This window comes from Neodiprion pinetum, chromosome 6 (assembly GCF_021155775.2).
Source record: "Neodiprion pinetum isolate iyNeoPine1 chromosome 6, iyNeoPine1.2, whole genome shotgun sequence".
Lineage (NCBI taxonomy): Eukaryota > Metazoa > Arthropoda > Insecta > Hymenoptera > Diprionidae > Neodiprion > Neodiprion pinetum.
The window spans coordinates 15,859,444-15,874,102 of NC_060237.1; the positions used below are offsets into that span (position 1 = coordinate 15,859,444).

The 14,659-nt window shown below is 39.5% G+C and overlaps 1 protein-coding gene across 1 annotated transcript; it reads right to left on the reverse strand.

Annotated features, from left to right (window-relative positions):
- Positions 1–10,530: 10,530 nt before the first annotated feature.
- On the reverse strand, positions 10,531–13,340 carry LOC124222297 (uncharacterized). The gene is made up of 7 exons (XM_069137079.1): positions 13,134–13,340; positions 12,690–12,865; positions 12,194–12,441; positions 11,917–12,095; positions 11,601–11,763; positions 11,100–11,287; positions 10,531–10,875 (listed from the first exon to the last, which is right to left on the reverse strand). The coding sequence occupies exons 1-7, from the start codon at positions 13,338–13,340 to the stop codon at positions 10,531–10,533; spliced, it is 1,506 nt and encodes a 501-aa protein (XP_068993180.1).
- Positions 13,341–14,659: the final 1,319 nt, after the last annotated feature.

The following is a 14,659-nucleotide window of genomic DNA, read 5'->3' on the forward strand; positions in this document are numbered from 1 at the left end:
CTTCTACTTTTGGCCCCGTTGCCGGACGGACGTTGAAGATTGGTGCCGAAGATGTCGAATCTGCACGGCAAAGAAAGGAACTCGGGCGAAAGGATAAAGCTCTCTCTAAATTCACAACGTGGGAGCTCCATTCGAAAGGATACCGATGGACATTCTCGGACCTCTCCCGATAACCCATTTTGGAAATAAATATGCTTTGGTTATTGCTGATAATTTTACTAAGTGGCCTGAAGTGGTTCCTCTCGCTGATCAAGAAGCTTCTACTGTAGCACAGGCATTCGTTAAAGAGTTTATTTGTAGACACGGAGTTCCTCTAGAACTTCATACTGATCAAGGCCGAAATTTTGAGTCAACCTTAATGAAAGAGGTTACTCAAATTTTAGTGGTTAGAAAAACTCGTACGACTTCTTTGCATCCGCAATCTCACGGCATGATAGAGCGTCTGAATCGAACCTTCCTACAGTATTTGTCGTCCTTCGTAGAGCAGAATCAGAGAGACTGGGTCTCCTGGATCCCTCTTTTTCTTTTATCTTACAGATCTGCGATTCATGAGACGACAAAGCAGACGCCGGCCCTCATGCTCACTGGAAGAAATCTTCGAGTTCCGTCAGATTTAGAGAAAGGCCCTGTTCCTGTGCAAAGACAGCATCAAACAGATCATGCCTTTTTATTACAGCAACGTTTAGAGGGAATTCATCACTTTGCTAGGAGTAGAATTTCTATGGCTTCAGACAAATTAAAAACTCGTTATGATATTCGAGCCAGAGATTTAAAATTCAATTTTGGAGATTTTGTCTAGCTTTTTCAACTCCGAAGACAAAGGACGATGTCCCAAACTACAAAGAAATTGGGAAGGCCCTTACTTAGCGGTCAACCGGATGAATGATGTTGTTTTTAGAATCCGAAGATCTTCTCATTCGCGTCAGAAAGTGGTTCACTTGGATCGTCTTTCTCCATTTGAAGAAGATCAACCTCGAACAGTCTCTTCAAGACCAAGAACATCCTTGGAGGTTAGATCTCCAAACGTACACCCTTGACGACTGTGATCGACTTGACCTTCTTTACAGTCGGTCATCGATTGGGAGAAGAATCTGCCTTTTGGAATTCATTTGAGTAAAACTCGACCGCTCATGATCATAATTGAAGGGAATATCGGATGCGGAAAAACAACTTTCACCAAGAGGTTTTTAGCAGATCGCCAGGTCTGTACACTTTTAGAACCTCTTGAGGAATATCGAGACGTAGCTGGAATTAATCTCTTAGATTTGATGTATCAGGACCCAGATCGTTATTGCTATTATTTTCAGCATTTCGCTCAGATGGTTATGTTAGATAGACATCTCCAGTCGACTTCATTGCCTGTAAAGGTGATGGAAAGATCGATATTCATTAGCAATTGTTTCGTAGAAGCTCGTTGTCCCCGTCGGGGGGGAGTAGTGTTACAAAGGGTGAAATCACCCGTTTTGCCCCCTTTTCAATGATCTAGTAGTCATCATAGATAAAAGACGTTTATAAACCTCTTAAGTCTTTCAAAAGAATAAGGTTGCTACGTCAACCAACATTATTGTAAAAACAGTCTTGTTTCAGACTTAAAACGAGAAACACATATCTTGCAATTAAAGTTTTTTCACGACACTTCATTTACGCCTTTGATTTTGGCTTGATAATCAAACTCACGGATCCATATTTATTTTCGTTACATCTGAGAACGTTACAATATATTTCCAGCCAGCGATAATACAAAACAAAAGAAATGATACTCCAAAAGTCGCTCTTTGCGATTCCAAATACCAATACTTGGGTTTAACAAAAAGACAAGAAAGAACAAAAAAAAATTAGTAGATCTAGAAGACCTCTACGGCCTACGTGCGCCAGTCACTGCCTTAAGAATAAACGCTAACTCACAAAAACTAAAAACAAAATTGGACCCGACGCGCTGCCCGCGATCGTCCTCTACGGAATGGCGCTGATCGCCAACTTAATAATAAACTTCTCGACGAAAACGGAACCGCAATCCCGACCGACACGCTGACCGCGATCGGTAATAAATCAAAAAAAAAAAAATTGCACATGCCTACGGACGCCAATCGCCACCTTATTACTAACTAATAATACAAAAGCCCAAACGAAAAAGGGGCTCGCCGCGTTACCCGTGACTGTCCTCTACAAAAAAAATTGTAATCTACATGCACCCGAGCTCAACTTTCTCCGTGACGTCGCGACGCGGTTCGCGAATTCGAACGCTCCCCTTTCGACGGCTCGCGACCTACACGAGAAATGATATTTTATCGTACTGATTTGACGTGACCCCTCGTAACGGAATTTGGTTTCACTCAAATTTGAGACAATAGTGCCTCGGCTCAACACGTGGCTCCACTCGACCTTCTCGATCACCCGAAGTTGGCTCTGCTTTATTACGCGCAATTCAGGCTACGGTCACCAAACGAAAGAATCGGTAAACGATTGGCGAGGATTTTCTGACAACCAAATTACAAACGGCCATCCTTTCTCGGACAAGCCCTCGCTCAATTGCTCTCGAAATAAGATCGCGAGAATATCAGCAACGCTTACCGCTCCACATCCAGGAGGTCGATTCTGTACTAGGCGCAATCGAACAGCGTCCGACGCAAAGTCGACATAGCTTCGGAAGCGTTATATATTGCGTACGACGCGATTCTGTACCATCTCAAATTGGCGCAGTAACTGCGTCAGTGACGATATTTAGCGTCAGAATATTGTGCAGGCTGTCGATCCCGTGCAATCGCGATTTCGTCTTTCATTGCGTTGTAAGGTGAGGTAAAATGTGTATTGTACGTGAGGACGCGGTGTGAGTATGAGAGAGTGCGTGGTGTATGTATAAATGTGTGTGTGTGTGTGTGGTGTGGTGTGAGAAGCTTGTAAGGTGTGAAGAACTCATCAGTCAAAATAAAGCCGCCAAGCGATTAACGTCTCTTGTTCTCTCTTACCTGCACGACACCACAATTCTCATGGTCATTTTATACATTTTTCTGCTTCAGCAATGTTTATCAATGTACAAGCCTGATATGGCGGGAAGAATAATCAACGCTTGTGCCATGTTGCATAATATGGAGTTGCATTATCGAATACCATTTGAAGAGTTCGCCTAGGAAGATGTCGCACAAGCTAATGCTATGCCAGCACCCGGACCTTGTATTGCTGAACCTCTTGAAGGAAGAGCACGCCTTGCTGAGGGACGCCGTGTACAACAGCAACTTATCCGAGACGACTTTATGCACTTGTAGTTGGCGGTGTATATGTGACTTCGTGAAGAATCCGGAAAATCATATGAAATACAGTAGCGCCCAAAAGTATTTTGACAAACATAGTAATTGAGTTAATCGCATGCAAGAATAAACTACAAAAATCAATAATATTATTTGTTGAAACAAATTCGATGTTCTATATAGTTGTTAAAAATGATCTCTCGATTACTCGAAAATGAAGTTGAAATGAAGAAAAGTAAGAGAACCGATTGATCAAAGTGATGACGAATTTTATATTTTCAAAATACTTTTGAGCATTACTGTATGTATGTGGTGAGACTTGATAGATATATATATATATGTCTTATACCATATCTCTAGCGTTGAGATGTCCTGTATATGACGAAAATTGTATATAATTTGAATTGTTTTGAATGAGAAGAAGCGTGTGAGTTTAAATTTGTATTGCTTCCTTACAGTCTACTGTCTTTCATCGATTTTTCGCTATGAAAAGTAACTTTTGTGATTTACTCTGCAGCTGACTATGTTTTAAGGTTTCCGGCAAGCCTACGGAATTTAAGAAAAAACGAACAAAAAAATGTGCATAACCTGCCAAAAAAGATGGGCGTTCAAAAAAATTAAAAACTTTATTTAACCTGAACTCATTCGGCGTTTTTATTTTACATCTCAATTTCTGAGCATGTCACAGGAAAAAATTCTTAAAAACAAAACCACGTCCGTGTGTAAGAAATCATACATAAAGTTTCATATAAAAAAAAAAAAATTTTAATAAGGATATGATGGAGATTAATGGAATCCTGTCATCGCTACCGCTATTGAATTTAGAGCCTGGCATATCTGCCTCTTTACTTCTAATTTCTCTTTCTCCAGCTCCAGTCGTTTGGCTTCGTTATTTGCAGACATTACCATCGCCTGTGACATTCTCTAAAACATATAAGTACAAACGTTTGCACAATTCCACTGGCATAATAATTTGCAGATCGATTTATTCATATACAGTTTAAACAGAAATACCTCAAGTATTTCGTTCTGCTTTTGTTGCATTTCTACAACCGTCTTAAAGACATCATCTCTTCTTTTGTTTTTCTTCCTGCGAACGGCTCTGACAGGGTGTGTGGCTTTTTTTATCTTTGGGGTTGTCTGCTGCAATGATGGGTGTGACAGTGTGTGCGATGATGATGCTATGCCATCATCACTGCAGACAACTTCTACCAATGTTTCAGGTTCTGCAAGGTTCTTCAATTCATCAGCTTCTTGGATGGTGTGTTCCTCCTCCTGTCCTATTGCCGTGTCTGATTCTACGAATAAAACACGTTGCCACAACATCATATCATACATCATTATTGTTAGTAATACACGTGGCTGCTCGGGACATACGCTTACCAATTGTGGTGCTTGTCGACACTATATTGTATTCTTCAAATACTGATATATGAGTAGGTATCTCGTTTAAAACTGACTCGTCTGCTTCCCGCAGTTGTGTAATTGCAGACTGAAATATGTAAATGAATAAACATGTTTGGCTTTTCAATCATTTAAATGGAAGGGATTAATTTGTATACCATTTATGGGGGCTGAGCTAGAGCAGTTGATCCGACATAAATGAGTTCCTTTATTCAGCGTTAAATTTAACTTACTTTAATACTATCGGTTATTATCGTTCATTCACGCATATTTTTCAAATTATTTGCCACAATTTTGATCTCGTCTTGTACTCGGTATATAATCTATCTAAAAGAATATCTTTTGTAAGCAGTTTTTGTATTTCATGTTCTCATTACATACCATCTCTTCAGGCACCGAATCAGGGACCCTGCACCCTTCCCTTGCAGCAGGTCCTATCAATCCGAGGATCATCAAATCTTCTTCCGATAGCGTATTATTATCCATAGGAAAATTGCCAGTTTTGATGCGGGCATTTTTAAGGCTTACAGCTTTGGCTCTGACTCGAGTTTTTATATCCTTCCAAACCTGAAAAATGCCATAAGAACTGTTCTTCAAAAATGGAGTTTCCACCGTCACAAAGCTTTCAGTCTCGTTTCAAAGCTTTCATTTCAGTTCTGGTAGAAACTTGGTGAATGAGAATAAAAAAATTCACCTATTATGGTTTCATCTATAAGTAAATTATACTAACTGCAAATAAACAGTGTTCAAAAAATCAACGTTTTTATAAGGAAGTTTTCGAAGTTTACTCACTTTCTGCCACTGAATTTGTGTTTTCTCAAACCCTAAGGAGTTCAATTCCCTTGTTAGTGCTTTTAAAGAGAGCTTTTATCATTATTATTATGTACACTTACTCCTGAATGACTCTTAGGCGGAAGGATCGGGGGGGGGGGTTTGCACGTAAAGAGTTCGCTCTATTTTAGAGATTGGAGAGGAAATAACTTTAATAGTAGCATTACATTTCACAAGGAAAATATTTCGGCTTCGCCGTAGAATTGGCCAGAAAGAGAGAGGTTGAAAATTCTGCTACAGTCCGTCCCGTTGTGGTCTCACAAAATGGCGTCGTCGCCATGCGGCCTCCCGCCCGCTTACAGTAAATGCGTCCCACTCCTTGTTCACACAGAACGCATACAAACACACTCACGGCTCCCACACAGAGAATCCCCGGCCACACAGGCACCGTTGAGGTGGAGGGTCGCGATCCCTCCACTCAACCGTGGGTTGCACTCGCCTCCGCGCTCGCACTCTCGGACGGTACGCGTCGGACTGGGGCGAGATGGGGTCCTTTCGCCAGCCCCACGACCAGATCACGTGGTTGGTAGGCCACGTGATGGAGCCGCAAATGCCGCGCGCTTGTCGCTGGCAAACATCGTTACCACCCGTCGTCCCTGCCATCATTTTTTTTTTTTTTATTAATTTTTTCACAGTGCCTTCCACAATTCGTCTCCTTTTTCTTTTCCTTGAGCACCTATAAGCCGTCCTGCTGCAAACTCTCTATGGTTATACATTGTGACGTGGATTTTTCCCGCTCTTCGGTCACTCGGAGAAAATGATCGAGAACTTACCGCGCGCACAATAAATCGGCGTCCACGATGTACCCTGGACCTAAAACAATATCGCAAAATTTGTTGGGCGCCTGGCGTGATTAACACGCCTCGAAATCGGTAATGCGAAATACCGCGACCATATACTCGATAGCTCAGTACCGCGGAAAGGGGAGGGGTAATTTTTGGGTAGAGAGAGATACAACACACGTACGCCAACACGTGGTTTGGCCAAATCACTATAAAATGCCAGTAATATATTTCTCGCCAGCGATAATACAAAAAAAATAAAAATAATAATAATACTGCGAAAGTCGTTCTTCGCGATTCCAAATACAAATGCTTAGATTTAACCAAAAAAAAAGAAAGAACAAACAAAATAATGAAAAAAAATGAATAGATCTAGAAGACCGCTACGGCCTACGTGCGCTAGTCGCTGTCTTAATAATACCCTAACTCACAAAAACCAAAAACAAAATTTTGACTCGATGCGCTGCCCGCGATCGTCCTCTACTAACTACGACGCTAATCGTCACTTAATCATAGACCGCTAGACAAAAACGTAATCGAGATCGTAATCGACGCGCTAACCGCGATCGTTATTAAATCTAGTAAATCTAGGCGATGTCTTACTTCTACGTGCGCTAGTCGCCACCTTACTTATACACAATAATTCGTAAACTACACTGAGAGAAATTGAGTTCGATTTTCGGGTATTGTAAGCCCGAAATCTAGGTTTTCATTACCCAAATTTGTATGGCAGTTGAGGGACACATAAATATTCTGGTAACATGTGACATACACGCGCAGCCATATTTCCATCAAGGTTTTTAGCGGATTGTCCTTATATGTATGGCAAACGATGCATTGCAAGACATCAGACATCACTTGAATGAGTATCTGAAAGTGTACAATGCGTACTTTACCGAGATGTAGAACTGTGAAGGAATGGTAACATATTTGATTAGCATCATTCACTGGTTTGATAGGATAAACTTCGCAGTAGTGTATGTCATTACACAGTATATGTATAAGTATGTGACTTAATACGTCTCTCACTTGCAGCAATTGCCTTCCAATGGTGAACTATTCGTACCCACACCTTGTGACTATACTTTACGTTGCATGGCAATACCTACGTCAATAATATATGAGACAACACATTTCTGGTGATAGTAAGATTTGCTATATGTATGTGGAGTAGTTCCTCATATACGTAGAGTGATGATTGATATTCTTCGAATAGATATTATTAATCGGTCTAGTAATTACCATTTTTCACTATTCATATTATCCAAAATTTAGTCATTCAAGTCTAAACAAATATTCGATCGATGTATATTCCATAATTATCAGAAGTTTCAATTGAAACATATATCAGCAAATATTTAGTTAGAAAATTTATTTCTTGACGTGTTTCCAATCGCAAGCGTTATCGTTGTAGACAAAAACAAAACTTGTATTAACATATGCTTAAGAATGTTATATTTTCTCTTATATAAATTTGAGGAAGTGAAGGCAGAGATCAAAATACAATTTTTTTGGCGTAGGGTTTATTTACAAAAAAGTCCGATGCGTCCAAAATAGAACCATTATCTATTGAACAAGCTGTATATGTGTATATACTATGCAGGTACGTGTTTGCAATACTTATACTATTTTTAAAAACTAATACCAGTTCTTTATAACATAGGAACTGCTGTTATTTGTCGCAACTATATGCGATATTCGAAATGCATACCGAAACTGTGACCATGTAGTACAACACCATGAATCTTCATCTGTAGGTATAACCTTATAGGCTTGATAATGTACATCGAAAAAGCATTGTTCTAAAGTTTTAGCCACCAGAACAACTTGATTTTCTTTTTCCAGGAAAATAGTTTTAATAATAAAAAATTTCGGACCAGTTTTGGAAGCGCTCACTAATACCGAATTAGTCTTTAACCGTTGGCCTGAAAATTCTATCCATTCGGTAACATTCACATCTTGACTGATATTTAATGGCAATGCGGGACAAAAATCTGCATAGTTAGGTAACTTGGTCAAAAGGACATTCCGCGTCAGGCCATGGGCATATTCAGCGTAGGGAACATAATTCATTAACCGATGATTTAGTTGAAGTTGATGTTTAATAGCTATGGTTCTACAAACATTAACCCGACTGATCGAAACGTGAGATGTGATTTTTCCCTCTCTATGCTTACTTTCGTACCGCATTGAAGCCAGTTTCCATAATGGACCCATTTGAGCATTAATCCGAGGGTAATGAAGTAGGAAGTGGTGTTTTGGTGTCAGAGAATTCGGAAACAATTCGGAAACTAGTGTCAAATATTCAGTGATCAATGTTTCCAAATAATCATGTGTTGTCGGTTGGTGTGCTTTGCTCAAAATAATTTCAATTATGGCTTTTAATTGTATGATTATTTGCCAGTGTATATTTCCTTCCGGAACTAAATCACCGATAATAAGTGGTAAATTTCGAACAAAGATGAACATTTCTGAAGAACTCATCGACAAAGAACCGCTCTTCAAACGTGCGAGAGTGATTTCAGGTGGTTTGTTTGATTTGTCGTGAAAACTATAATGGAATCCATTAATTCTCGAATTGAGTTCTTCCAAGGTAAATAATTTGACAACACATACGAAGTAATGTAATACCTTTGAAACGTCACGTGGACATATACCTTCACCAAGATCATGCATTGGATCTACAGATCTGTTGCGAGTTGAATGAAAATTACCTAGTTCGTGAAAAACACATTCCTCCACGATTCCTGTACGACTTACATCATTTAATGTCAAACCATAGTCATAATTACAAATATCTCGCAAGGCGCAGGATCGTTCATCAAAAGTGCTGTTGATTTGATCTCTATGAACCAAACAAAACCTACACGGAAAGTTCGCTCGGAAGCACTCCACGAAGCCCAACATCCCATGCATACCAAGATTGTCACCTAATATTAATGCCAATTCAAAGTACATGTGTATATTTCCAATTGGAGTAGACACCGTTATACCCTGTGCTCTAAGAAATTTAAGTTCATCAATAGCTCGAGAAAAAATTATTTTGTTTTTGAACACTTTTCTGTCAATGGTATTGAATAGAATGAATAAGAAAATATTTTCAAGTTTCGATTGATATTCAGCTGGCAAACAAGGTATACTCAGATACACAGCACCACACTTTCCTATTCCAGCATGGCTCCCGAGAGGATTGTTATTTTCATAATCATCAAAGTATAAGAACAGAGGTAAAACAATTTTATTTTCAAATGCTGACATTTTCTCTTTCCAAAATGAGCCTTGCACAAAATTTGAAATTATGTCCGAATTTTCGTGAAGACGTTGAAGGTAATTCATCGTGTCCCGAAACACGTTTGGCATCTCAAAAAACTTTTTGAATACTTGGCGAATGGGTACGAACTCGGCAGTGACAGGAATATGTATCAATTTTTGTACACCGTTCTCTTCTCTATATTCATTTCTTTGACCAAGTAGAACTTGTTCCGGTAGAATTAAGTTTCCAGATGAAATAAAGTATTTGAAACGAAAGTACTCAGTTTCGAAATTTTTGAATGGATTTGCGAGTTTATCGAACAAAGCAGTTATTTCGGATAAATTTTCAGGATTTTCATTCAGAGCTTTCAAACGACTTAGTACATGGTCTCGTACCACATATGCAGCACTTCCATTGGCTAGGTTAGTGACTTCCTCTACTATGAACTGTACTCTCTTTCTTGGTAAATCGGACAAATTGTATAACTTGCTTACGAAATGACTTGCTTGTTCCATTAAATATTCACGTAATTTCTCTGTGAGTGTGTCCGTAGATATACTAGGAGTGACAGAATTTGAAGGTACTATCAAATCGGGTTCTTCATCATCAGACGTTCTGGATGAACAGTCTGAATTGTCTAACGCATGCAATACCTCCGCAATACTATCATCACCTAATTCGTTCGACGCACACTGTGACTGGAAGTCGAAATTTTTTGAATCAATCTTTGATGTGGAATTTGAATCGTTATATTGATCGATCGTACCTTCTAGGCTACTGACTGAAGGAAAGTTATTGGGCACTGTTAAAGACGAGGAAGGCGTACTTGCCCAAAAATGTGTTCTATGTCTGTGTTTACGGAATGAATTAAATAAAGAAAAACCACGCCGACAAGAATCTTCGTTACATCTAAATACAGTGGACGCTGGATGTGAAAGTCTTATGTGCCGAAGTAGTTCGGAGTTACTAGGAAATATACACTGGCACACAAAGCACGACATTACGGTATGTTAATCTAGAGGGCTTGATTATAAGAGAGCACTTCTCCAATGAGGGTATTTATATTGGTACCAAATTTGTCACCCGTGTTTGTGATGTCATATGCTACCTTCTGAATGAAGAGCCAAATGTGAAACGCATGGATTGGATACTGGCAATCGGTAGCGTAAAATGTTTTAAAGGTAAGATCTAGTGCCCTCAGCGGAGACGTCGTCGTGTACCTGACATCATCTACCACTACATAGCTGGCTTGAATATTATCCAGCGGTCCGACAAGCACTATGTGGGGTTGCGCCGTTAGTCCTTGCTGTAGTAGCTGTGCCTTTTTATTAGCTATTGCCGGCTCCACGGACGCAGCATTCTGTAACCCGTTATAAATGAAAATTAATAATCAAAGTAATCATTAGTTATAAATGACATGTAAAAATCAACTGCCTCAAATTTGTGAGTTACACACACATTATAGCCAAATTCATAAGAAGCACTCGTGTGTAAATTCAGTAACATTCCATGTCCCGGTAAGCGTCACAAATGCTTGTGCCATGACGTTGGAATGTACCCTTTCGTGCGCAGCAATATACTTACATAGACATGTAAAACAAATGCTTCCTGTGACTCCAAGGTTGACGGTTTTTTGTTTCGTCCTTTTCCTACGCTGTTGCAACTGCTTTCTGAATCCGCGATTTTTCGTTTCTTGGTCACTGGCTGGTATTTAATTTGTGTCGCTTTAACCAATGTTGGTAGAAGGTATAATATCAGGGCATCTTGATTCTCTGCAAATATTTCTAATAATATGCTATTTGGCGAATTCCACGCTAAATCGACCTTCCAAATTGAAAAAGAAAATTCAGACGAACACCAAAATACGTATCTAATGGTTTTATATTATATATTTCATGTAAAAAAGAGTGTGAATCGATATAAGAGACATACCAAGTCATTTCTTCGACGATTTGAAGTGAAATTCCCCGCTTATTATACCTATGTATGTGTATACACCTGCATCGTATAGTGATTCTATACAGACTTTTAATTCCACACTTGACTAATTTTACTGTCCACGTACCATTTAGATACATTACTTACCAGGACTCAACGTTTTCAGTTTATTAACCAGCAGTTCGTTATCCAAACCTTTCGGTTTGCGGGGACCCTGTAATAATTCAGAAAGCCGTGTGCGAATAGCATCCCATCTGTTGAGCAGCGAATCACTTTTTCCAGGATAAAGTTTTTCAAAATCACGATGTATCTGAAAATTCATTCGATATTTATAGTTGTTATGTGTGCAGTTCATATATATATATATATAGATAAAATATAGGTGTATATATATATATAGATCTTCGCGTAATATAATAGATATAGATCGGATTAACGTTTTGGCTTTCCAATTGATCTATACCAATTCAGCTCCCAGCTCTTGCCGCAAGCAGCGGTACGTTTTTATATAATCCGCAACGGATGTATTATCTTTGATTAAATTGCGCCTTCTGATGTGATAAGTTCTGTCCCAATATTCCACCACGTGACCCCACGGTTCAATATAAGTTTTCAGCCAGCTAAGTTTATCATTATCCTCATCTACAACAATTTATAAAATACATCTAGACGTATCACTCACCCAGAAAAATTATGTCAGTAATGGTGCAAAAAATTAATCATTATTTAAATCAAAGCACCTGTAATTTCGCATGTTTCTTCGACGTTTACTTCCGGCTTGGTGTATTTATCTTTGCGCTTATTGCGTAACCGGCCACTCTTATGCAATAAAGTTTTGGTGTAGTGGAAATGTTCCCAGAGCTTTCCGGATGCACAGATACGCTGTCCTTGTACTTTTGCATAAGGGATGTAATACGTTGCTATGGATTCAGTAGGAAAAACTTCGTGGATTTCTTTTGCCCAGCTTTTAAATTCATCTGTTGTAATTCTGTCAATATAGAATTGTATTTATATGGATTTGCCCAGATCAGTCTTTTCGTACGTCATGTAGCCTGTATAAACACGTGAAAATCCCTCATCTCCGCAAAATGCCATACAAGAAATCTAGAGTAATGCACATTTTAGACTGCTCAATCTATACAAGAATTCGTTTCAGGAGTGGTGGACTACCCCATATACCTACATTGCAATGACACCCGAATTAAAAAATATACCGTGGTTAACAATTCAATGTACCTGAACTCAGGAAGTACTTCACCAATCGAAATATCTTCAAAGGCTTCGTCTTGTTTGCATTTAATTATTTTTTGAACCAAGAGATTTCGAAGGCGTGATGTTAAATATCCTGTTTTACGGTACACCATTAAAATAGCTTTTCCATCGCTGTCCTTTTGCAATAATGCTTGTAGATCCTATAAAAATTGGTATGTAAAGCAGACTGTAACAATTCCAAAATTAAATTTAAAACCATCTATGAACGGCGTACAATTGTTGTACGAATATCGATTCCGTAGGACGTAATAATTTCGGCATATTCGAGGTAAATACCATAACGTTATATAAGGGGAATATTGATTGATAAATATAAAGCGTCCAGCGTCTCCCTTTAGAAAGGTGAACATTATTCTGCAATTGTAGATACCTAATTGGATATTTTTGATAAGGTCTGTGAAAACATACCAATCTTTTGACCGGGTCGGAATTTGACGTCGATTGTGCCGAATCAATAGCTGCGATACTTGTTGTGCCGCTTGTACAGGGTATTTGTTTTTCACGCTGTTCAACTGATTTTAGTTCCAGAAGAGTGGGAGATTTACTGGTAGTCTTTTGCGATAACTCTAGACCTTCAGAAGTGGGTACTGCATTCGTTGCAATATTTTCCTGCATTACAATAGTGGGCTCTAGCCCTGTACATATTAACTCGCTTAAGTCTACATAGAAAAAAAAAACAATATCAAGTATCTCGAAATCAACCCGAAAAATAATGTGGATCTGCAGCTATCTATCTCAACTAAACAGGGTGATTCCGAATTCTTGACGAATCTTTCACAGGCTCACTTGTTGTCAAAATTGAGATAAAAAAAAAACAATTCCTCTGAAAGGCGACTATTTTTTTAATTGAAAAAAAAAACAATACCAATCATAATAATTTTTCTCAATTTTTTTCCAATCCTCATCAAAATTAAGATCCAAAATTCCGTTTCAATTTCTTCATTTCATCATTTTCAACTTCAAGGATTGACATTGTGAAACGTTCGTCGCGAATTCTGAATCACAGTGTATCATATATATAAAAATATGAGCATGACTCGTGTACCTGGCAGTGTATCAAAATTCTGCGGGTCTATTATTGAGTCGATTAACGAACAATTTTCAAAATGAAAGGATGGAAGGCTTCCAGCGCTCCACTTTGCCACCCTCTGGTTAATCTGACAATAATATGAATAACACACGGACTTCCGTTTCCGTTTTGAATGTGAGTGACAGGTGTGCGAAAGAGTCCGAGAGAAAAGGAGAGAATTTAGCAGGATAGCAAAGGTGAGGAGAAAAGGAAATAGGGCAGAGAAGGAGCGGGGAAGACATAGACGGGCGGTCGGGTGAAGGGAATAGGGAGGCAGGGATAGAAGGGAAGGGCGGGGGAAAAAGAAAGAAGGGGGAGAGTTTTGAGGTTAGGCAGAAAGAGCAGGCGGACGGCAACGATTCGGATAAGATAGGAATAGGCAGTGACACCTAGGGAGTAAGAAGGGGGATAGAGTAGACAGGTAGGCGGCGGATAGATAAGGTAGGGAGCGGTGAAGGAGAGAAAGAGTATGAGTAACGCGGGTGGCCAAAAAGAAGGGGCGAACAGGGAAGAGGAGGAGAAAAAGAAAGGTAGGCCGGGGGCAGTTGCAGCGTTAGGGAGGGATAGGAGGCATAGCCTGGGATCGTCGGCGACGGTGCTAGACTTATGGAAGAGAAAGCGGGAGGAGGAAGGGGAAAAAGGGGAGGAAGAGGCAGACGAGTTGCAGGAAAGAGAAAGAGTATTTGGGAAAAGCAGGAAAGTGCACCGATCGCCGGAGGGTAAGACAGGGGAGGAAGGGAAGGTAGAGGGAGGGGGTATACAAGATATGTTAAGGTTGATTAGGGAAGAGCTAAAGATAGGTCTAGAGGAGGTCAAAGGGCAGGGAAGGGGGATCAGGGAAGAAGTGGAAAAGATTAAAGGCGAA